The sequence below is a fragment of the Dasypus novemcinctus genome, chromosome X (assembly GCF_030445035.2).
Source record: "Dasypus novemcinctus isolate mDasNov1 chromosome X, mDasNov1.1.hap2, whole genome shotgun sequence".
Taxonomy (NCBI): domain Eukaryota; kingdom Metazoa; phylum Chordata; class Mammalia; order Cingulata; family Dasypodidae; genus Dasypus; species Dasypus novemcinctus.
In genome coordinates, this window is record NC_080704.1 from 123,447,807 (window position 1) to 123,472,141 (window position 24,335).

The 24,335-nt window shown below is 35.7% G+C and overlaps 1 protein-coding gene across 6 annotated transcripts in view; it reads right to left on the reverse strand.

Moving 5' to 3' along the window:
• Positions 1-24,335, reverse strand: part of LRCH2 (leucine rich repeats and calponin homology domain containing 2) — a 200,779-nt gene that overhangs the window by 32,357 nt on the left and 144,087 nt on the right. For all 6 annotated transcript variants that reach the window (XR_011647944.1, XR_011647943.1, XM_058291724.2 and 3 more), the window contains 3 exons: positions 15,737-15,785; positions 15,541-15,657; positions 3,660-3,704 (listed from right to left, as the gene is read on the reverse strand). Coding sequence is in view for 4 of the 6 variants with exons in the window: in XM_058291724.2 (XP_058147707.1) it covers positions 3,660-3,704; positions 15,541-15,657; positions 15,737-15,785 (211 nt within the window). In the remaining 2 variants the exon portion in view is untranslated. The remainder of the gene's footprint in view (positions 1-3,659; positions 3,705-15,540; positions 15,658-15,736; positions 15,786-24,335) is intronic.

Consider the following 24,335-nt stretch of genomic DNA (forward strand, 5'->3'; position numbering starts at 1 on the left):
GGGTTATGGGATGTACCCAGGAGAGAATGTAAGCAGAGAACAACATAGATACAAGATTACAAGGTACTGAATGTCAGGGGGAAAGTTTGGACTAGAAACATAAGTTTGAGTGGCATTGTATTAGCCAGTCAAGGGGGTGATGAGGCAAAATACTAAAAATTGGTTGGTTTTAATACAGGGTATTTATTTGGGGTTGGGGCTTACAGATACAAAGCCATAAAGCATAAGTTTCTTCCCTCACAAGGGTCTATTTTCACATGTTGGAACAAGATGGCTGCCAACGTATGTGAGGCTTCAGGCTTCCTGGGTTCCTCCCTTCCTGGGGCTGGCTTTTTCCCTTCCTGGGGCTGGCTTCTTTTTCCTCTGTGTGCTTACTTCCTGGGGCTCCAGCTTAAGACTTCAGCATCAAACTTCAACATCAAAACTCAAACACTAAAAATCACAACTTTGTCTTTTGCCATGCTCTGTGAGACCCCACCCATCAAGGGGCGGGTACTAATGCCCTATTTACACAAGAGGTTTACTTAATCCAATATAATCTCATATGCCCAGAGGAAAAAACCACTTTACAAACACAATCCAATATTTCTTTTTGGAATACATCAATAATAACAAACTGTTACACTCTACCTTCTGAATTCCAAAAAGACATTACAATATTTAAAAAAAAAACTTAAATCAGTTACAAGGCAAGTACTAAATCATATCACAATCAATTTAAAGAAATACAGTTTGTCTTGGGGCAAAATCTTGTCTGCAGTAGACCTCTGAAACTTACGAAATAATTTATCCACTTCCAATACACAAATGGACAAAGGATAAACATTTTCATTACAATAAGGAGAAACTGGGAGGGAAACATGAGTCAGGGGTCCTCTACAATTCAGTAAACCTTAAGGGCATTCTCCATTCCACTTCACTCTGAGAGTTATTCTTAAGAAGATAGTTTCTTCTCCTTGGAGCCATATGTGGACCCACCATTTCCACTGGCTTGCCCAACGGCCATTTTCTTGATTCCATCCTCACCAAGTATCTGGGTGTCAACCAATTTCCAGACCTCTCCCTTCAAAGGGTTCGGGTGATTGCCACACTTGCCCAATCTTTGGGTTAGTGTCTTAACCCCACTAGTACAATGATGTGAAGACAACATTCCCCCTAACCTTTGGCATACAGGCTCAACCTTCTCAGAGCAATGAGTTGACCACCTGGCCTTCCCTAACTTTTGGCATACAGGCTCAACTCTTTCAGACCTTGGGGTGCTGACCTTAGCCGCCATAATCCTTGGGGAATGTGCTCCACCCTCTCTCTATACCCTGGGGAGGCATAATTCTCCCAGAACATCAGGTGGGAACGTCCACCCTCTTTAACTGCTGGGCAAACACACACTCTTTGTACACATGGTTAGGATTCCTCCCTCACCCCAAAGTGATGTCTTAATTCCAGATCTCAGTTTCCATGGATTTCCTCTTAAAGCTGTTTCTCCTTCAACCTCTACTTTCAATGTCTCTTTTATTCCAAGCTGACAGTGGTTTTCTTCATACAGTTTTCTCAAAACACTTGTTGGTTTAGCATGCAAGGAACAGGGGTCCAAGCCATCAGACAGTAAGACTTTCCACAAGTCTTTCCTAGAAAACTGCATCTTCGATCTTGATTTATAAGTTCCAAGTTTAGTTAATTCCCCAAATGGAGCACTTTCTTCTGGGAACTTGATTTCCAGGGGCTTGGAATTTCCAGAATCTGTTTCTGTTTTCTTTGGGCCCAACAGTTCAGTCCTCAGTATATCTCTCTCATCCAGCATTTTGCTATAAGCTGTAAGTAGAAGCCAAACCACATTGTCCAGGTTTCCTGGGAAATTTCTTCAGCTAAATGCCCATGCTTGTGATTTTCAAATTCTGCCTTCCATAAAACACCAGGTGTTAATCTTGCTAAGTTTTCTGCAACTTTAAACACAGATCACCTTTCCTCCAGTTTTCAATAATAGTTTCATCGTTTACTTCTAAGGCATCATATAAAGTCTCTTTAGCACCTATATTGCTATCAACAGTCTCCTCAAAGCAATCTAGGCTTTTTCCATCAAGTGTCTCACAATTCCTTCAAAAAATACCCCTTACCCATTTATAATACCGTTCAAGCATTTTGGTAATTACAAAAGCACTTCCCCACTCGTCGATACCAAATTCTGTATTACTCAGCGAAAGGGGTGCTGATGCAAAATACCAAAAACTGGTTGGTTTTTATAAAGGGTATTTATTTGGGGTAGGATCTTACAGATATCAGGCCATAAAGCATAAGTTACTTCGCTCACCAAAGTCTATATTGACACGTTGGAGCAAGTTGGCTGCTGACATCTGTGAGAGTTCAAGCTTCCTTGGTTCCTCCCTTCCTGGGACTTCCTTCTCTTTCCTCTGTGTGCTTACTTCCTGGGGCTCCAGCTTAAGGCTTCAGTGTCAAGCTCCAACATCAAAACTCTAATATCAAAAACCCCAACTCTGTCCTTTACCATGACATTTATCTGTGAGTCCCTACCCACCAAGGAGGGGGTACTCAATGCCCTACTAACAAAAGAGGTTTAATTGATTAAATAATCTAGTAAACCTATGAATCCAATATAATCTCATATGCCCAGAGGCAAAGACCAGTTTGCAAACATAATCCAATATTTCCATTTGGAATTCAAAATATCAAACTGATACAGGCATCAACAGATAAGTGTTGTTCAACTGACACCTTAAGAGCTGATGAAACCTCTCAAGAGACCATGTAATGGTCCATGCCCTAGGTAGGAACAATATTTAAGGGACAAGCCACGATTTTTTGTAGCAGGTGCAATGGAAAGCTAAAGGCAGTTGTATAGGAATTGTGCTCATTTACATGTAAATACCACCAAACACACCCCTCAAAATGCCATTCATGCTCAATAATAGATATTAATGGAATAGAAGACCAATTATTGGTATCACTGCCTATTATTTATTACTACTGGAGAGGCCATGGAGAGAAAAATGGGCATCTAGGCTGAGAAAAGATAAATCATCTGGCTCTATTAATTATTTTACCTATGTGATTCCTTTTCCTAAAAATAAAGGAGAGTTTAGAAACAGTGCCAAGTACCCAAAATTAAATTAACTACCAGTCTCCCAACCTAAAAATACACAAAACTTAAGTATTTATGGTGATGATAATGTATCATTTTAATAATATCAGACTGCTGCATAGCTTAAAATAGTGTGGTAGAAAAAATTTATGGTAGCGCAGAAATAGTAGATATCTAATTTTCCATTTTAAAATTGTGCACAGAATTTACGTAGTTTTTGCGTACCTAAAAAAATCTCAATTGGTCATCAAGTTGATTTAGGGAGGTAAAATATGTTCAAATATAACAAAATTGAATTCATGGATTAAATTCAAGGTCCAAGATGAATGATAATAAAACTCTAAAATTGAGCTACAAGAAATTTTGTTCTAAATGCCATAAGGAAATTAAATTATTAAATTAATAATGGCATGATGCTGTTCAAAGTTTTTATTATTGAAGAAGACTCTTGCTTTAAATCAATGACAAAGAAACTAAAGATGGATTTCATTTTACCCTGATTAAGCAAACTATATGTGAAAAATAAACATTTCCAATAATTGTTCATAGTTTCCTCTTTACTTACCTCATCATTTTCATTGGCACCTGAACTCTTCCTTGATGATTTATACTGAAAAATATTTAAAACACATAGTTTACTTTTCTTTAAAATATGAAATCTCTACCATAAATTGTGATTATATTTGATACTTTAATGAAATTACCTGATACTAAATTTAAGTACAAACTTATTTTAAATAATCCTATTAGTAACAGTTAATACTTACAGAACAGTGGTTTTTATGTGCAAGTCATTGTACTAAAACATATATCAAGTAATATTTTCTTCCTCAGTCAACCACATTTCCCACTAATTGGGGTTTGAAATCTATGGGTTGTCTTAGATTTCTCCTCTTCCTTATTTTACTATATCCAATGTATCATCAAGTAAATTTCATGCAAGTTCATTCAGATTTATTTCTTCTGAATTCTCTCAACTACCATTTTATTCTAAGCCTTCATTATCTCACACCTAGTCCATATTCTCTTCATTCTAAGATATCACCAATTACTAAGAAAATACTGAATTCAGGCTAAAACAAAAACACTGCATTATATGTACATATCGAATGTACAATAATAGAAATAATAATAATAGCTAACATGCTAGAGCTTACTATATTCCCGGTACTGACTGAAGTGCCCAAATTTATTAACCCATTACTTCTCCATAACAACCTTACAAGAGATACATACTATTAACATCCAAATTTTACACTGAGTCACAGAGGGAACAGGAGGCTCAGTATCAAAATTGTTAATACGTGAAAACTGCTTCTAGAGCTGAGTAAATATAGTTTGACAACAACTAGAGATCTTACTTGTGGTTCCTCCTCACTCCAAATGACCCTGCTTATCACTGGCAGATTAACCTTTTCAAAGCATTACTTGTAACTCATAACTATTGAAAATCCTATCTTTTGGATTATATTCAAACTTCTCTGAATGGCACTCAAGGTTTTATTTAATGGCCCCCTTTACATATGTAACTTTATCTTGCATAAGCTTTGGAAAAATATAATACATAATCTAATTGATATCTCAACCAAAAGCTGGGGAAAGAATTGTATTAGGAATTACAAATGCAAGGCATAAATTCCTCTACTCGCTCTCCTATAACTTATGACAACTATCAGTAATCCACTAGGGTGCATTTTCAAGTAGATCCCAAACAAAGCCTCAACATGCTTTAATCAGTGTTCCAGATAGCTATTGAACAATGTTGGCATGTGAGAAGAAATGTATTTACCATTCTAGGCAAGATGCTCATCGAAGTCATTTATTCTTAGTTCCTTTATATTTTCAACCACCTTTTAAGTGAATAATAAACTAATATTCATTAAGGTCTTACTCTGTGGCAATCACTGTTCTAAGTTCTTTAATTATGAAATAATTTGATAGTTAAAGCAACCATGCAAAGGAAGGTACTATTAGACTCCTTTTTTAAAACTTTTTATTCCAGTAACTGATATAGAGCACAAAATTTCCCATTTTACCAACATTAAAGTTTACAACTCAGTAGTATTAATGATATTCACAATATTATGCCACCATCATCAACACAAATTACCCCTCTTATTCCATGACTGGAAACAGGAACTACTTACCCATTAAAATAAAATTCCATCTCCCTGTTGCACCTGGTAACCTATAAACCACCATCTGTCTCTATGAAGTTTGGTTCCCCTAGGTATTTCCTATAAGTAAGACTATACAACATTTGTCTTTTTGTGTCAGGCTCATTTTGCTCAACAAGATGTCTTCAAGATTCATCCATGTTACCAGATGCATAAGAACTTCAATACTTTTTTGTCTGAATAATATTCTATTGTATGTATATGCCCCATTTTGTTTACCCATTCACCATTACAGAACTCTTGGGCTTCTTCTATGTCTTAGCCATTGTGAGTAATACTGATATAAATATTGTTGAACACATACCATTCCCAGACTCTGCTTTCAGTTCTGTTGAGTATATATCAAGAAGTGAGACTATTTGGTCATCTGGTAATGCTATTATCAATTTCCTGAAGAACCACAGAACTGATTTCCACAGTGGCAGCAACATTGTACAGTGCCACCAACAGTGTATAAGTGTTCCTATTTCTCTGCATCCTTGCCAAAACTTTTTTTTCTGTTTTTTAAAAATTATAGCCATCCAAGTGAGTGTATAGTGGTATAGATACATAAGCCAATGGAATAAAATTGAGTGTTCAGAAATAAACCCACACGTCAATAAACTTTGACTTTGGATAAGGTACCTATTTAATAAATATTGTAGGGAAAACTGGATATCCACATGCAAAAGAATGAAGTTAGACTACTACCTCACACCATATACAAAAATTAACGCTAAATGGGTCAAGGACAGAAACATAAGAGGCAAAATCCCAAAACTCTTAGAAGAAAACATAGGGGGGAACCTTCACAACTTTGGATTTGTTGGTGATTTCTTAGAAATGACACAAAAACATGAGTAATGAAAGAGAAAACAGAAAAAATTAACTTTCTGAAAATTAAAAACATTTTTTTACATCAAAAGATACTATCAATAAAGTGAATAGAAAAGCAACAGAATGGGAGCAAATATTGTGACCCTTATACCTGGTATGGGTTTAATGTCCAGAATTAATTTAGAACTGCTACAACTCAACAATAAAAAGACAAATAGCCCAATTTAAAAATGGGCAAAGGACTTGAGCAGAAATTTCTCCAAAGAAGATATTGGACTCTTTTTTATATTAAATAAATGTTAAGCTCAGGAAGATGAAGCAAATTGTGAAAGTCATGCAGGTAGTAGGTATCCAAGAAAGTACTGGAGCTCAAGTGACTTGATTCTAGAAACCCCCACTCTTAACCACTGTGCTATACTCCCATCTCAAATCCTGAAAGATTAGAAAGAATTTGTCAGTAAAAATATTGGGCATTCCTGGAAGAGGAAAAGTATAATGGAATAAAAGAACACAACTTATGATGAAAACAAATGGTAGTTCAGTGTCACTAATGAGGAGAGTGAGTTGTGGAAGGTGAAAGAGGAGAAGTAGGTAAGAGATGTCTCATGAAGAAGTTAGAAGTCCAAACTTTACCAACAGCAGGAAATTTGTCAAAAGGCTATGACACTAGAACGCTAAGAAGTTATTTTTTTTAAAGGGTGTTTCAATTGCCCAGACTAGAAAGTACTAGGGTTCTAAAAAATGCAAAGGACAGTTGACGTAGAGAAGAAATAATGAATTAGAGAAAGGGTGTATAATTAACAGAGCTGGTGACCAAATCAGATGAGGAAAAAGAGAGAGGGAAGGAATCAAGGAGAACCGAGGTAAAAAGTATAGATGGGTGGATATTGCTACCATTAACTAAATTATAGAATAGAGAGGAAAAATAGGTTCCAGGGGCATGGGATATTGCCTTTGAAATATATGCAGGGCATACAGGCAATCAGAAACACACATCCAGAGATCAGAGAAAAAGCTCTGGGGTGGAAACTTAAGACTCAGCAGAATATGAGGTATCTGGAAACACAAGATCTCCAGAGAACTTTTAGAGTAAGCAAACAGAAGAACAAGTATACAATAAGAAAAATTTGATAAGGGCATCACAAAGGTCACAAAAAATCAGGAAAGAAAATGAGGTAGAAGCCAAGAAAGGAGTTTCAAGAAGAAAGATGTGGTCATCATTAGCAAATGCTAAAGTGGGTTTTATCATAAGGATGTATATGTAACCTTTAGTGAGGGACTATTTCAATGGAGAAATGGAAGTGAATGCAGTGGGTTAAGGAGCAAGCAGGAACTAGAGACTTGAAAATGGCAAGTTTCGCACTAAAAGAAAGCAGAGAGAGAGGCAATCAAGTTTAATTATAGAAGTCTGAATACATAAGGTGAAAAGAGAGAAAAAAGACATAGAAATGTAAGAAGATAATTGATAAAGAAACGAAACATAGGATAATGCATTCAAGGACTCAAGTAATGGGACATGTATTATTGCTATCAACTGCTATTCTAAATAAAAGTATTCATTATACATGAAAATTTAGACAATATTTACTATACATTACTGTACATACTTAAAGGTACTAAAACACAAACCTATTACATACATACATTTTAAATAATTCTATGTCTCTTTTTTACTAATCCAACACAGTTGTCACCAATTAGTCTGAATTACTGAAGTTTTACAATCTCTAAATCTGGATACTACAATAAAGACCTGGTTTACAAATCAGACAAGGAGAAGAGTAAGTTCATCTCTAAAGCTTATATTAATTTCACATGAGAGACAAAGCTATTTCACAAACTCTGACTCAAAACAAATAAGGAGGGGAAGTAGATGTGGCTCAAGCAATCACGTTCCCATCTTCCATATGGGAGGTCCCAGGTTCGTTTCTTGGGACCTCCTGTTGAAGGCAAGCTGGCCAGCAAGGCAAACTGGCACAATAAAAGAAGACAAAGAGGAGAGACAATGAGATACACAACAAACCAGGGAGCTGAGGTGACAAGCACTTGAGTTCCTCTCTCCCACATTGGAGGTCCCAGGATCGATTCCCAGTGGCTCATAAAGAAAAGATGAAAAGAGAAAGACAAGCAGACACAGAGAGCACAAAGCAAATGAACACAGAGCAGACAATAAGCACAAACAAGTTGGCGGGTGGGGTAAATAAAATAAATCTTTAAAAAAATCAGGATATTTCACAATTCCAGGTGGCTTCACCTTCTAGTATAATGCTACTACAATCATAAAAAAATATATATATTAAAATATTTTTCTTAGGGTTATCCTTTAAGTAAAAATATAGTACTGTATTTATTACATCAGATATGCTTTTGTAAAGTCTTAATATAAAGTTTTAACATAATAGTAATGAGATACTGTATTAGTCAAACATAAAACATAATCCAATTTATTTTTGGAATTTATAACTATATCAAACTGCTATACTACACCCTCTGAATTCTAAAAATATATTACAATATTCAAAAGACCACCTTCAGGCGGCGGACTTGGTCCAGTGGTTAGGGCGTCCGTCTCCCACATGGGAGGTCCACGGTTCAAACCCCAGGCCTCCTTGACCCGTGTGCAGCTGGCCCATACACAGTGCTGATACACGCAAGGAGTGCCATGCCACGCAGGGATGTCCCCCACGTAGGGGAGCCCCATGTGCAAGGAGTGTGCCCTGTAAGGAGAGCCACCCAGCTTGAAACAAAGTGCAGCCTGCCCAGGAATGGTGCTGCACACAGGGAAAGCTGACACAACAAGATGACACAACAAAAAAAAGAAACACAGATTCCCATGCCACTGACAACAACAGAAGCAGACAAAGAAGACGCAACAAATAGACACAGAGAACAGACAACTGGAGTGAGGGGGGAAGGGGAGAGAAATAAATAAATAAATAAATAAATAAATAAATAAATAAAGACCACCTTCAATCAGTAACAATGAACGAACCAAATCATATCACAATCAATTTAAAGAAATACAGTTTTTCTTGGGGCAAAGTCTGGTCTGCAGTAGACCTCTGTAACTTAAAAATCAATTTATCTGCTTCCAAGACACAAACAGACAAAGGATAAATATTTTCATTATAGTAAGGAGAAATTAGGAAGAAAACATGTGTCAAGGGTCCTCTCCAGTTCTGAAAACCTGCAGGACATACTTCATTATATTTCAAAGTCTGAGAATCATTCTTAAGACGATGGTTTCTTCTCCTTGGGACTTTATGGGAACCCCCTTTCCACAGGCTTGCCCAGTGGCCATTTTCTATGTTACACCCTCATCAAGCATCTGGGTGTTGACCAAGCTCCAGAACTCACCTTGCCCAGTCTTTGGGTTAGAGATTTAACCCCCCTAGTTCAGTGAAGTGAAGGCAACATCTTCCCTAACCTTTGGTTTACAGGTTCAACTCTCTCAGAGCAATGAGTTGACCACCTGGCCTTCCCTAATCCATGGGGTACAGGCCCACAACTCTTAGATCTATGGGGCATCAACCTCAAACTACCTAATCCTTGAAGAATGTGCTTCACCCTCTCTATACACTGGGGCAGCAAAACACTCCACAAACATCTGGTGAGTACATCCACCCTCTTCAACTGCTGGGGCAAACTCACCCTCTCTGTACACATGGATGGGATTTTTCTCTTGGCCCAAGGTGATGTCTTAATTCCACGTCTCACCTTCCATGTTTTTTCTCTTTAAGTCATTTCCCCTTCCATCTCTCCTTTCCATGTTCCTTTTATTCCAGGCTGACACAGGTTTTGCTCATACAGCTCTCTCAAAAAGTGCTAGTTTAGCATGTGGGAAGAAGGGGTCCAAGCCATCAGACAGTAAGACTTTCCACAAGTCTTTCCAACATAGCTGCCTCTTCAATTGTGATTTACAAGTTCCAAATTTAGTTAAGTCCTCAAATGTGACACTTTCTTCTGGTGACTTCATTTACAGATATTTAAAATTTCTGGAATCAGTTTCTGTTTTCTTTGTGCCCAACAGTTCAGTCCTCAGTATGTCTCTCTCATCTAGCATTTTGCTATAAGCTGCAAGTAGAAGCCAAGCTACACTGTCCAGGTTTACTTGGGAAATTTCTTCAGCTAAATGCCCATGCTCGCCATTTTCAAATTCTGCCTTCCATAAAACACCAGGAGTTAATCATGCTAAATTCTCTGCAAGTTTAAAACATGAATCCCCTTTCTTCCAGCTTCCAATAATAGTTTCACCATTTACTTCTAAGGCAGCATAAAAAGTATCTTTAGCATCCATATTGCTATTAACCATCTCTTCAAAGCGAACTAGGTCTTTTCCACCAAGCATCTCACAATTCCTCCAAAAAATACCCCTTACCCATTTATAAAACCATTCCAGCAATTTGGTAATTGTAAAAGCAGTTCCCCACCCCTTCGTACCTAATTCTGTATTAGTCAGCAGAAGAGGTATTGATGCAAAATACAAGAAATCAGTTGATTTTCATAAAGGGTATTTATTTGGGGTAGGAGCTTACAGATATCGAGCCATAATGCATAAATTACTTCCCTCACCGAAGTATTTTGCCATGTGTTGGAGCAAGATGGCTGCTGACATCTTCCAGGATTCAGGCTTCCTGGGTTCCTGTCTTTCCAGGGCTTACTTCTCTCTGGGCTGAGGGGTCCTCTCTTCCTGGCGCTTGCTTCTCTTTCTTCACAACCAACTCTGTGTGCTTACTTCCCGGGGCTCCAATTCATGACTCCGGCATCAAAACTCAAACAGCAAAACTCCAACTCTCTTCTTTTGCCATGTCTTTTATCTGTGAATTTCCACCCATCAAGAGGTAGGGACTGAACGCCCTACTAAAGTGGACCAGTCAAAGCCCTAATCATAATTTAATTAAGGAAAAGTGAAACTTCAGACAAACCAGTTTATAAACATAATCCAATATCTACTTTTGGAATTCATAAATATATCAAACTGCTACAGATACATTTAAAAACAAATATATATGGCATTTAAATGAATCAAATAACCTTTAAAACAAACTTGATATACTGACAATGCTTTTTAAACTTTGTTCAATTTATTATCAAATTCACTGGAAATAGATGTTTTGTAATTTTTACACTAAATTTTACATTAATTTAATTTATATTAAACATTTATCAATAAAAGGTTAGATATTCAATCTTATTGAGTTTCTTATTTAAACAATATTAATGAACATCCTTAAAATAATTTTAATAGAGGAATATATTTCCTGATGAACATCCTTAAAATAATTTTAATAAAGGAATATATTTCCTGAAATACCTTGACTTTGAAAAAGTAGGAATTTTATTTTGGCTACAAAGACACTAAATTTTTATACAAAATTAATAATTTACACAACAATGTCCTGAGAGCATAGTAAAGTTAATTCAATTCTCCTACATTATTTTAATTACTCATATAATCTGACTCAGTTTATCTTTTAGCTCAAATAATATTGCCAATATTTTATAATTTTTTTTTACTTGGTTTCAGGTGCTTTGGTTAATTAATATTATCCAAAATTAATCTTGGCAACTAAGGATCAGTAATGGAGAGCTAAGCTTCATACCCACAAACACACGTGTGTGTGCACACATGCTTTAAATAAATATACTGAATAACAGCATCATGAATATTTGGCCACAGACAAACCAAGAAATCCCATGGCAGTCATTTATATGTATTAGGATAAAGTTGTACAGAAGCACTCTATGTTCTATAACATGGCAAAACTTGAGTAATCACTGAGAAAGTACAGTGATAATTGATATAAATCTCAATTCTTCTTCTAGAATATTTTAATTGTTAGTGAACTATAAATCAATTCAAATTCACTAATATATCCTATAAATAAGCCTTTTCTATTCTCTGGAGATACATGATTAAGAGAAAGTTTCCTTTTTGTCTGTGAAAGAAAGACACTTCATAGAAATCAATGATGTTTTAATCGTCAATATACTCTCAGCTCTCTGGACAACTCTGTGGTAAAAGTAAGAGCTGCCGATTGCACACTTTGGATACAATGCACAAGGCTTGGGACTGTAACACAGTGAACCATGTAGTAGAAGATGGACTGTGTGGTTCACAGTACAAATTGAGAATATTCTCTTGTGAACTATAACAAATGTACACTACTAATACATAGTGACAATAATAGGGGTATATGGAAAAATATACAAAATGTACAATATGAATCATAGTTAGTGGTAATATCTGATCATGTCCCTTCATAACCTGTAATGTATGTTCCATGGTAACAGAATGTAAGGCACTGGTGGAGAGGTGATGTATGGGAATTCTGTGCATTATGCATGATTATTTTGTAAGCTCACAACTTCTGTAACAAAAAAAAATACTGTCAGTTCTGAATAATAGTTTTAACTTAGAGTATAGTATCTCAATTTTAAAACACTTTTTTTAACATCTTAGGTAAAAACTGCTGACGTATTCCATTTTTTTTTTTTGCAATGTCCTAACATTGACATCTTCTGACTACTGAGGAGAACTACATATCTCCATAAACATTTCCCAGCCAAATATACTTAACTTCAGTAACTGAAGCTTGTCTTTACACCTACTTTATTAAGAAGGAAGTTAACATTTGTTGAATGTTATATAATGGATACTTCAAATATCATCTCATTTGAGCTCTTAGAAACTTCATAACATAACCAAGAACACAGAAGATATATTTAAGCCATAAAAAAAGAAACTATTATCAATGAATGATGCTTTTAAACCAAAGAATTATCTGTTTTTAAAAGGTTCATTAAGGCCTCTATTAAGGCTTTAATGAGCAACTCACTTGGGTTAATATAAATATTTAAAGCAATAAAAATGTATTTATTTGAAAATAAAGATTCATTTGATATTAGGCTATCTACAGTAGATAAAGAACTAACATAGCACAGGCTGTAGATCAAAATCTTGGGTCTGCTGCTTATTAATTATGGGATCTCAGGCTTATTATTTAGCTTCTCTCTACTTTAATATTACCATCTATAAAATAATAACAGTACTTACCTTATATTTATAACTAATTATTACTACTTATAACTATTTTGTTATATATAATCAATGAATCATGTTTGTAAAATATTTTGAACAGTTACTGGTATTTAGTAATTGCTATGCAACTGTTTTGACAAATAGTCAGAATTTGTAGTTTTACAATACTATACACTAATAACTAGTAGGAGGTCAAAATCAATGTAAACACTCATTTATTAGTTAGAAATATAAAATTTCCACTCTATCATTGGTCATTCCAAAAGTTTTATCTACTAAACTTTAGTGAGTGTTTTTGCAAGGTCCCATGGAAAAAAAAAAAGATGATTTTAAATTAAATGTCAAAATGAAAATAAAGCTGTGAATCTGTAAGGGGTCGGGATAAATTATTTTCTACATTACCAAACAGTGTTCTACTTAGTAGTCTTTAGCCTATTCCCCATGTCTTTTATTTCTTCTTTATCTCTTATATGGATCAAGTAATTCAAGGCTCATTGAAAGGATTCAGTAATTTATTGTGGAAGGATTAATCTTTTCACAAACTGGCTAAGCAAAATATTTTTTGCTTTGGTCAAATAAGATTATTGTTCTGGCCTTATGATATGTTACTTTCAAATATATGTTATAGTTCTGGACATGGAAACAGGTCAATAGGCAGAGAGATCCACTTCTACCAAACAGAAAAAATCATAAAATATAATCCTATTTATTAGTGATATAAACTTGAAATTACCAGCAATTTACATATCACAATATTGTTAAAAGGCTTAGATAAAATTTAGGTTATTTAGATAAAATTTGGGATTTGGGAAAAAGAAAAGGTACACAAAGACAACAGAAATTGATACTCATGGAGCAGGGCACCTTTTTTGCAGTGTCAGAAATACCAATAATTTATTCTTAGTAATATTGAAGATTACTCCAAATTCTGACGACTGGCCTCTGTAAATTTAGCAGACGTAGAGCCAGCAACCTCTACCACAGATAGATAATAACACAATATTAAAAAAAGATGTACACAGTAAAATTTCATTGATCCCTGCTGAAAGGATGTTTGGGATACTCCAAATGGGTAGAGCTTTTGTTTTAACAAAAACAAAAAACATAAAACAGCCTCTTAAGAAATTCAGGAAGGTAACAAAAAGAGAAGGAAATGTTCAAATGTAAGGAGAACACCTGCTTTCAAGTATTTATCAAATCACTTAAATAGCATTTATTTACATAGAAACAGTTAAAAGCTAATTACAAATACATAAAAAAATATTTTGAAACAAGAATAAAAGAACAAAAGAGACCCATGGGAGTTATGGTCATGGCCGATGGGGTTAACTACCAGGGCAGATGGCCCCTCTTTGGAAATGGTGTTTATGTGTGATGAATCTGGACTCAGATGGGATCTCCCTTCATAAGACTTTCATGCTAATGTGCTGGAGGTGCAGTTAATGTTGGGGTTTAAGATATATTTAGGGGATTTGAATCTCTGGACTGACAATGTGATAGCCAGGTCCTGAGCCTCAACAGACTCCAGCACCTACAATCTGATCTATTGGACTTACCACACTCAGCTAAGATGGAGTTGAAGAAGGACAACCACCACACCATGGAGCCTAGAGTGATTACAACTGAAAATGGGAGGATTGCATCCAGCATCCAGGTGGAATCTGAGCCTCCTCTTGACATAGAGGTGCAATGGACACAACCAATCCAATGTCCACATAGAAGAGGTGGCATTGGATTGGGAAAAGTGGACATAATGGACAAAGGGTATGGGGAAAGGCAGGAAGAGATGAGAGGTGGAGGCGTCTTCGGGACATGGAGCTGCCCTGGATGGTGCTTCAGAGGTAATCACCGGACATTGTAAATCCTCACAGGGCCCACTTGATGGAATAGAGGAGAGTATGGGCCATGATGTGAACCAATGTATATGAGGTGCAGAGGTGCCCAAAGATGTACTTACCAAATCCAATGGATGTGTCATGATGATGGGAACGAGTGTTGTTGGGGGGGGGGGAGAGGGGGGGGTGGGGGGGTGGGGTTGAATGGGACCTCACATATATATTTTTAATGTAATATTATTACAAAGTCAATAAAAAATAAAAAAATTAAAAAAAAAAAAGAATAAAAGAACATTAGCACATACTGTTACAACTAGCAGTATAGCATATATTCTTTGTTAAACATTTGGTAATTCACAATTCAGATTGATGTACTCACTCAATTATTCTGAATTAATAAATCTAATAGATAAAATTGAATTATACATCTGTGACACATAAATGTGGGACATCAAGATGAAACAATAAATTGACACTTTTCATTAAAGAGTTATATCCTATCTCCTTGATTCAAAACAAATCAAATAAAATCAAAACTACTCATTGCAAAACAAATTATAAAATAGAACAGGATACCTTGAAATATTCTTTTCTAATCTGTTTACACCGCCTCCTTTCTTCACTCTGCCATATTATAGGTTGAGATTCTGGCCACTGTTGTTCATCTATTCGATCCTTCTGATTTTCTAAGGGCTGTAATGAGATAATTTCTTTTAATTGAATAAATGAGAACAAAATTACAGACATAACAGTAATTTGATTTCCTTTTTACCTGCCATGTAAAGGGTGAGAATGGTGAATTTACTTCTTCTGCTGAGACACTAAAAAATTTAAGATGCAGTAATACATTAAAATCTTTAGAATTATCCTTAAGTATACATCATAAACATTATAAACTTGTTTTTTCAGGAATCTAAAGAAATTACCCATGCCTATACATTGAAATGATAATATAAAACTTAAAGTTAACAAAAATTTATTTAAGTTTCCAATAACTTATATCCCTTTTTAAAACATAAAAATGGATTTATTTAATATCAGCCCTTTGCATAAGACTACTCTAATGACTTTGCAGTGGCCAAAGAAATGTAATACCTGAAGTCATACAGTGATAGAACACACAGGGTATTAACTATATTAAAATCATTACCTAAAGCTAAAAAACAAACAACTATTTCTCTGTCTAAATGCCAAGGAGTTCTGAGGAATAATTCTTTTTCTCCTATTGAATTACTGATTATGATACAGTAATAATCAGTATTGACACAATACAGGCTATGGAAGAAATTTTTTATTTCGTTTTTCTCTTGGAATATAACAGACCATGCATGCTGTTTTGAAATGGCAGTTTTAAACAAAGATGTCCTTTGGGAAAATATAGAAACAAAATACCCACTAGAGCCACAATCATTCAATTCTGTTACAGAAATTCTCTACAATAAAATAAGAAAAAGAAATAACATATAAAATATAAAAGTAGAAAAAATGAAATTTTCAAAACTTATAGAACACATGATTACTCAATAGGAAAAAAAAACAACAAAAAACTACTAACATTGAAAGAGGTAAAGTTACAAGTCAAAGATAAATGTAAAAAAGTTAATAGCTTCCATAAATATAAACTACTATAACCAATTATAAAGTATATTGGGAAAAACCTCATTCATAAAAGAAAGAAGTACGAATACCTATGAAGAAACTTAACTAGAAATGCACAGTCCTTTGTGATAAAACTAAAGTACGAGATTTCAATGAACAGAAAGTTATCGGGCAGAAACAATAAATAATAAAGTTAAAACTTCTTAAAATTTAAGTGATAAATGAAATTATAATATAAAAAAGCAACAAGTATTTTTGGCTTGTTTTAGAACTTTAGGCAAAGTGTTACAAAGTTAATTTGAAAGAATGGATGATCAAGAAGAGGAACGTTATATAAGAAAGGGAACTTTCATACCAAGTAGTTAAAAAAATACTTACAATTGCAGAAATAAAATGGTATGAGTCCAGAATTTACAGAGTTTTCAGTGGAAACACATTATAGGACTACAACTATAATAATTTAATATATGAAAAGTGACAATAATATATCCTGCAATAACCCACTGAAAGGACTGGAGGAGAGTGTAAATCACACTGTAAACTATAATTCATGCAGTGTAGCAGTGCTCCAAAATGTGTTCATCAAATGTAATGAATGTGCCACAATGATGAAGGAGGTTGTTGAAGTAAGAGGAGTAGGAGGTGGGGTGTGACTTAGTGGGAACCTCTTATATTTTTTAATGGTACATTTTATGTGATCTATGCATCTTTTAAAATGACAATAAAAATATTTTTAAAATTATAAAAAAATCATTGTGGAAATAATGGATTATGTAACAAATAGTGTTAACTGGTGAAAGGAAGGAAGGAAGAGAGGGAGGAAAAGGTGAAGAGGAGGAGAGGGAGGGAGGAAAGAAGGAATGGAAAAAACCTGATCCCTAACTCCAACCAAATAACTTTATCAATGTATTGAAAGATTTAAATATAAAGAAAGGTAAAATCACTAAGTGCCTGAAAAATATGGGCAGTAATTTTTACATATTGGGGTGGAAAGTGCCTAAGTAGAAAATAATCAAAGCTAAATATTGATGAATCTAAATACATAAAAAGTAAAAATTTGACTTTCATTCTGGCCAAGATACAAAAACAGTGACTAAGAACTTCATTTCCTGAATGAAACAACTAAAAAAAATGGACAGAAGTAAAAATGATAAATTTTAAGAAATTGAATATCAGGCAAAAAAATACATTCATCACTTAGAGATGAGTAGTTACTGAAGGGAGAGAATTTCCAGGCAGCAGTACAAGGTGGTGGAAAAAAGACAGAGCCAGCAGGCTATGCTGAATTTAGGAGACAGAACTGGGAGCTCAGGTGGAGCCAGTTCAGAGGCTAGAGTAAGAAAGAAGATAACACAGCCCAGAAAAGAAATTTAAGAGTTCTACAGAGATAGCCCTCAAATTTTCAACTGAATACTATCCACTGACCACATATGTGAGGAAAATACTTTAGACAAAGCAATTAATAACCAAAAATAACTAGAAAGAACAATCCTCATCTTTACAGCAGATCAGTAATAGTACCACTTTACACCACCTGGACTGGAAAAACCCCATAATCCACAGGACATCAACATATAGAGCACTAAGAAAGCACTCATATGTCATAGGAAGTTAAATTAGTCTTAGACTAAATGCTTCTCTGGCTCCATGTAACAAATAAGAAAACAAAGTCTAAAAAATAATACATTTTTACCAAATAACTTAATGATTCCCCAGAAAAAGCTGATGAATATTTATAGGAATACTAAAATAAACAGTGCCCAAGAGGAAAAAATTGACAAGGCCTTGAATTTAATAAAAAATTACCAGACAAGCAAAGATACAGGACAAGAATGAATATCTCACCTACAAATGGGGGGGGGGGGGTGAATCCATCAATACAAAATGACCCAGAAATAGCACAGATGATAAAACAAATGGATAAGGACATGAAAACACTTACTACAACTGTATTGTATTCATATGTTCAAGAAACTAGAAGATTAAACATATTGGATAAAGACATGATAATAAACATAAAACAGATGAAAACTGAAAATCAAAAAAAACAGGATTAAAATAAACTGGATGGGATTAAATGCAGATTTGCTATTTCAAGAGAAATTATTAGTAAACTTGAATATACAGTAAAATTAGCCAAAATCAAGCACAGAAAAGAAAAAAAATTATTGAAGACTAAATAGAAAATCAGTGACCTATGAGACAAATTTAAGATGCCTAATATGCATATAACTAGAGTTACAGAAGGTGAGAAGGGGTAAGGAAACAGAACAAAAGATACATGAAAAAATAATACACTCAATTGTCCAATTCCATGAAAACAATAAAGCCACAAACCCAGGAAAGTTAATTTTAACTCCTAGCAAAAGAAACATAAAGAAAACTAGGCCATATAAATCACAATCAAATTTCTAAAAAATCAGAAATAAATAGAAAATGTTAAAAGGAGCCATAGGGAGGCAGATGTGGCTATAGAAATTGGGCTCCCATCTGCCACATGGGGCCCAGGGTTTGATTCCCAGGTCCTCTTGGTGAGGGCAGGCTGGTCCCTCTGAAATGCTAGCTGGAGTGGTGAGCTGGCCTGAGTGGAGAACTGGCCCGTGCAGGGTTTCTGGCCCATGTGGCAGGGCTGGCTGGAGTGGAGTGCAGGCACACCAGGATGGCGTAGCAAGGGGAGACACAGAGGACACAGACATTAGTAAATTCAGCTGGATAAAGAGGAGGGACAATGGGAGCACAGCAGGCCAGGAAGCTGAAGTGGTGCAGGAGATTGAGTGCCACTCTTCTGATCCAGAGGGTCCTGGGATCAGTTCCCAGTGCCACTTGGGAAGCGGATGGGCAGATGCAGGGTGCAAGGGAGTTCATGGCAGCAGGAGAGGGGGGTGGGGATAGATAGATGAATAAATAAATCTTTAAAAAAAAAAGGAGCCAGAGGTGTAGGAGGAACAATGTCAATAAATACAGAAGCCAACTCAAATTAAACAATGTAATCCAGAGGACAGTAAAGAAACTTCTTGAAAGTAGCAAATGTAAAGATAGGCCAAATGAAGAATTTTTATACTAGCAAAGATAACTTTCAAAAATGAAGGTGAAAGGGGTGGGGGCAAGATGGCAGCTGAGTAAGGGATTTCAAGAGTCAACTAGTCCTACAGGGCAGTTAGCAATTTAAATACGGCTAACTAAACTTCTGTTTGGGGGACGTAGGAGACCAAAAGAGCATCCTGCAACATCCTTGGAAGAATGGAAGGAAACTACCCATCTGCAGTGAAGATTCACGAGTAGAGCACTCCATGCTGCAGTCTAGTGGCCATCCTCCCCAAGTCGCCTTGGAGCCAAATACATTGCTAAAGTAGGAAGATCAATTTTCCCAAAACAGGGAAGAGACAGTTGGCCACTGACATCAGTAACTTATTAGTAAATTCAGCTGGATAAAGTGCAATGCTGAGAAAAGCTAAGGTATGAACCTGTCCAAGTTGGAAAGAGGCAAGTAGCTGCCATTTTAACACCATCCCAAATGTGAGGGGAAGCGGGGCTGAATGAAAATCACAGTGACAGTAGGGACTGGCATTGCTCCACCCAGATCAGACTGCAGCCGTAGCCAAGGCTCCACCTCAACCACAGGCAGTGAAGAAAGTGGAAGGGATCTGCAAGAGCCTCTCCAGGAAATAGCAAGCACTTTCAGGCAGCACAAACTGAATAGTCAGACACCTGGGGCTTAATCCTAATGCCCCAGTAGGATAGGAGAGGAGATGTAGTTCCTTGGTCTCTTTGGGCAACTGCAGGCACTTTTTACAATAAGAATCAGTTTGTTGAGTGCCTTTAAATCCATCTCGACCCTTCCATGCCCACAGGACAGGAGGGGGCTAGTATTTCTTCAGCCTCTTTGGGCAACTGCAGGTACATTCACCCTGCACAGACTGGATACTCTGACACATGTAGCTCCATCCCTGCTCCTGATAGGATAGGAGGAGAGCTGTGGTTCTTCAGCCTTTCTGGCCAAGTGCAGGTTCTTTGAACTTCAGTCAACTGGTCTGTTGAGCACCTTCAACTCTCTCTCCATCCCTCCACCCGCATAGGTTCAGCACACATAGACTGGGTATTCAGACACCTGTAGCTCCATCCCCACTTGCAATAGAATAGGAAGGGAGCTGTTGTTTCTGCAGCCTTTCCAGGCAACTACATGTGCTTTTGACCCATATGAACTCGTTTGTTGAGTGCCTTCAATTCCATCTCCTCACCCATACCCCATGGGGAAGGAGGAGGTTGGTATTTGCTTAGCCTTTCCAGGCAATGGCAGGTACTTTAGGCCTGCCCAAACTGGCCTGTTGGGTGCCTGTGGATCCACCCCCACCCCTGAAAAGTACAGGAGGGGGCTGGTGTTTCCTCAGCCTTTCTGGTCAAAATTAGGTACATTCAAAGCAAAACTACTATTACAAACAAGGAAGGACATTATATATTAATAAAAGGGCAATTAACCAGGAAGAAATAACAATCCTCGATGTATACTGACCTAACCAATATAAATAGATGACATAAATTACATAAGGTAAAGACTAGTAAATCTGAAGTGTGAAATAGATATCTCTACAAAAATAGTTGGAGACTTCAATACAATATTCTCATCATTGGATAGAGCATCTAGGCAGAGAATCCACAAAAAAGAAACAGAGAGATTGAATTATATGATAAATGGACAAAAACCTAATAAACCTATACAAAACACTGTGTCCCCAAACATCAGAATATGCATTACTCTCAAGTGCTCTAGGATCTTCCTCTAGGACGAACCATATGTTGGGTCACAAAGCAGATCTCAATAAAATGAACAAGAGTGAAATTATACAAAGCACATCTTCTGATCATAATGGAAATAAAAGTAGGAAATCAACAAGAGGTGGAAAAATTGAAAATTCACAAGCATATGGAGATTAAAAAACAATCTTAATCAGTGAATCAAAGAAGACATTGTGAGAGAAAATAATAAATATCTCAAGACAAATGAAAATAAGAACACAATATATCAGAACCTATGGGATGCAGAGAAGGTAGTGCTGAGAGGGAAATTTATGGTCCTTAGTGTTTACACTAGATAAGAAGAAAAAGCTAAACTCAATAACCTAAGTAGACAGCTAGAGGAACAAGAAAAAGAACATCAAACTATTCCCAAAGTCAGTAGAATGAATGAAACAAGAAAGATCAGAGCAGACGTAAATGAAATGGAGAACAAAAAAAAAAAAATGATAGAATTAACAAAACGAAAAGTTGTTTCTTTGAGAAGATTAACGAAATTGACAAAACCTTAGCTAGGCTGACAAAGAAAAAAAAGAGATCATGCAAATAAATTTAAAAAAATGAAAATGGGGTCACTACTACTGATCCCAAAGAAGTAAAAGGGATCACAAGAGGATACTATGAACAACAGAACACCAACAAACTAAACCATGTATTTGAAATAGAAAAATTCCTTGGAAAGAATGAACAATATACACTGACCCTAGAAGAAATAGAAGACTTCCACATACCAATCACAAGTAAAGAAATTGAAACAGTCATCAAAGAAATCCACAAAATGAAAAGCCCAGGACCAGATGGTTTCATAGGTGAGTTCTACCAAGCATTCAGAAAAGATTTAATACCAATCCTACTCATGCTCTTCAAAAAAATTGAATGAGAAGAAACTCTTCCAAAATCATTAAAGACAATATCACCCTTAAAAAACAGGTAAAAATATTATGAAAAATGAAAATTACAGACCCATTTCCCTAATGAATATGGACACAAATATCCTTAAGAAAATATTTCCTAAAAGAATCCAACAGCACATTAAAAGAATTATTCATCATGATCAAGAGCAAGGGTTAGTTCAACACAAGAAAAGCAATCACTGTAATACACACTGATAAATCAAAGAAATAACACATGATCCCATCGATTGATACAGAAAACACATTTGAAAAAATACAGCATCCTTTCTTGATAAAAAATCTATGAAAGATAGGACTTGAAGGAAACTTTCTCAACATGATAAAGGCCATATGTGAAAAACCCACAGCTAACATTTTACTCACTGGTGAAAGACTGAAAGCTTTACCATTGTGATCAGGAAAAACAAAAGGATGCCCCACTTTCACCCTGTTGTCCAATATAGTCCTAGAAGTTCTAGCTAGAGCAATAAGGCAAGAAAAAGAAATAAAAGGCATCCAAATCAGAAAGTAAAAAGTAAAACTTTTACTATTTGTAGATGATATGACACTATAACAAGAAAGTCACAAGAAATCTCTCACAAAACTGTAAGAGCTAATAAATGATTCAAGTTGAGTGTCTGGATACAAGATCAAAACACAAAAATCAGTGTGTTTCTATACACTATTAATCATAAACTGAGGAGGAATTTGGGAAAAAAAATGTCATTTACAATAGCGACTAAAAGAATCAAATATGTAGGAATAAACTTAACCAAGGATGTAAAGCAGTTGTATTCAGAGAACTACAATGTGCTGCTAAAAGAAATTTTAAAAAGATTTAAATAACTGGAAGAACATACCATGCTCATTGATTGGAAGACTAAATATCAATAAGAGGTCAATTCTACCTGAACTGATATACAGATTCAACGCAATCCTGATAAAAATTCCACCAGCATTTGGTAATCAAATGGAAAACACAATTACCAAATTTACCTGTAAGGGGAAGAGGCCCCAAATAGCCAGAAATATCTTAAGAAGGAAAAGCAAATATGGAGGCCTCTCACTTCTGGACTTTTACATCATATTACCTAGCTACACTGGTAGAAATAGTGTGGCACAGGCATAGAGGTAGACACATAGACCAGTGGAACAGATTGAATGGCTTAGAAACAGACACTTACATCTATGGTCAGGTGATTTTTCACAAACTTGTCAAACCCACCCAGCTGGGGCAGAGTAGTCTATTAAATAAATGTAATGGGAAAACTGGATATCCATAGCCAAATTTTGTAATTTTGTATTTCCTTATGCAAAAATTAACACAAAATAGATCAAAGACCTAAATGTAAAAGCTTGACACATAAAGCTTTTAGAAGAAAATGTAGGAGAACATCTTCAGGACCTGGTGGTAGGTGACAGATTCTTAAACCTTACAACAAAAGAACAAACAACAAAAGAAAACATGAATAAATGGGACCTCCTCAGAGTTAATCACTTTTGTGTGTCAAGGGACTTCATCAATAAGTTGAAAAGGAAGCCGACTAATGGGAGAAAATATTTGGAAGCAACATATCCGATGAGGGTTTGATTTCTGTTCAATATAAAGAGATCATGATCATACAACTCAACAAAAAAAGAACAAGCAATTTGATTAAAAATGGGCAAAATAATTAAAAAGACATTTATCCAAAGAGCAAATACTAATGGCCAATAAGCATATGAAAAAAATGTTTCATATCACTAGCTATTAGGGAAATGCAAATAAAAAATGACAAAAAGATATCATCAAACACCACATACAATGACCATTATTAATAAAAGAGAAAACAATAAGTGCAGGGGAGAATGTGGAGAAATATAAACATTCCTTCACTGTTAATGGGATTGTAAAATGGTGCAGCCTCTGTAGAAAACAATTTGGTGGTTCCTCAGGAAGCTAAACATAGAACAGCCATATGATCCAGCAGTTCTTCTACTAAGAATATATCCAGAAGAACTGAAAACTGTGACATGAACAAACATCTGCACATTGATGTTCATAGCAGTGTTATTCAGAATTGCCAAAAGGTGAAAAATGAGGAGATA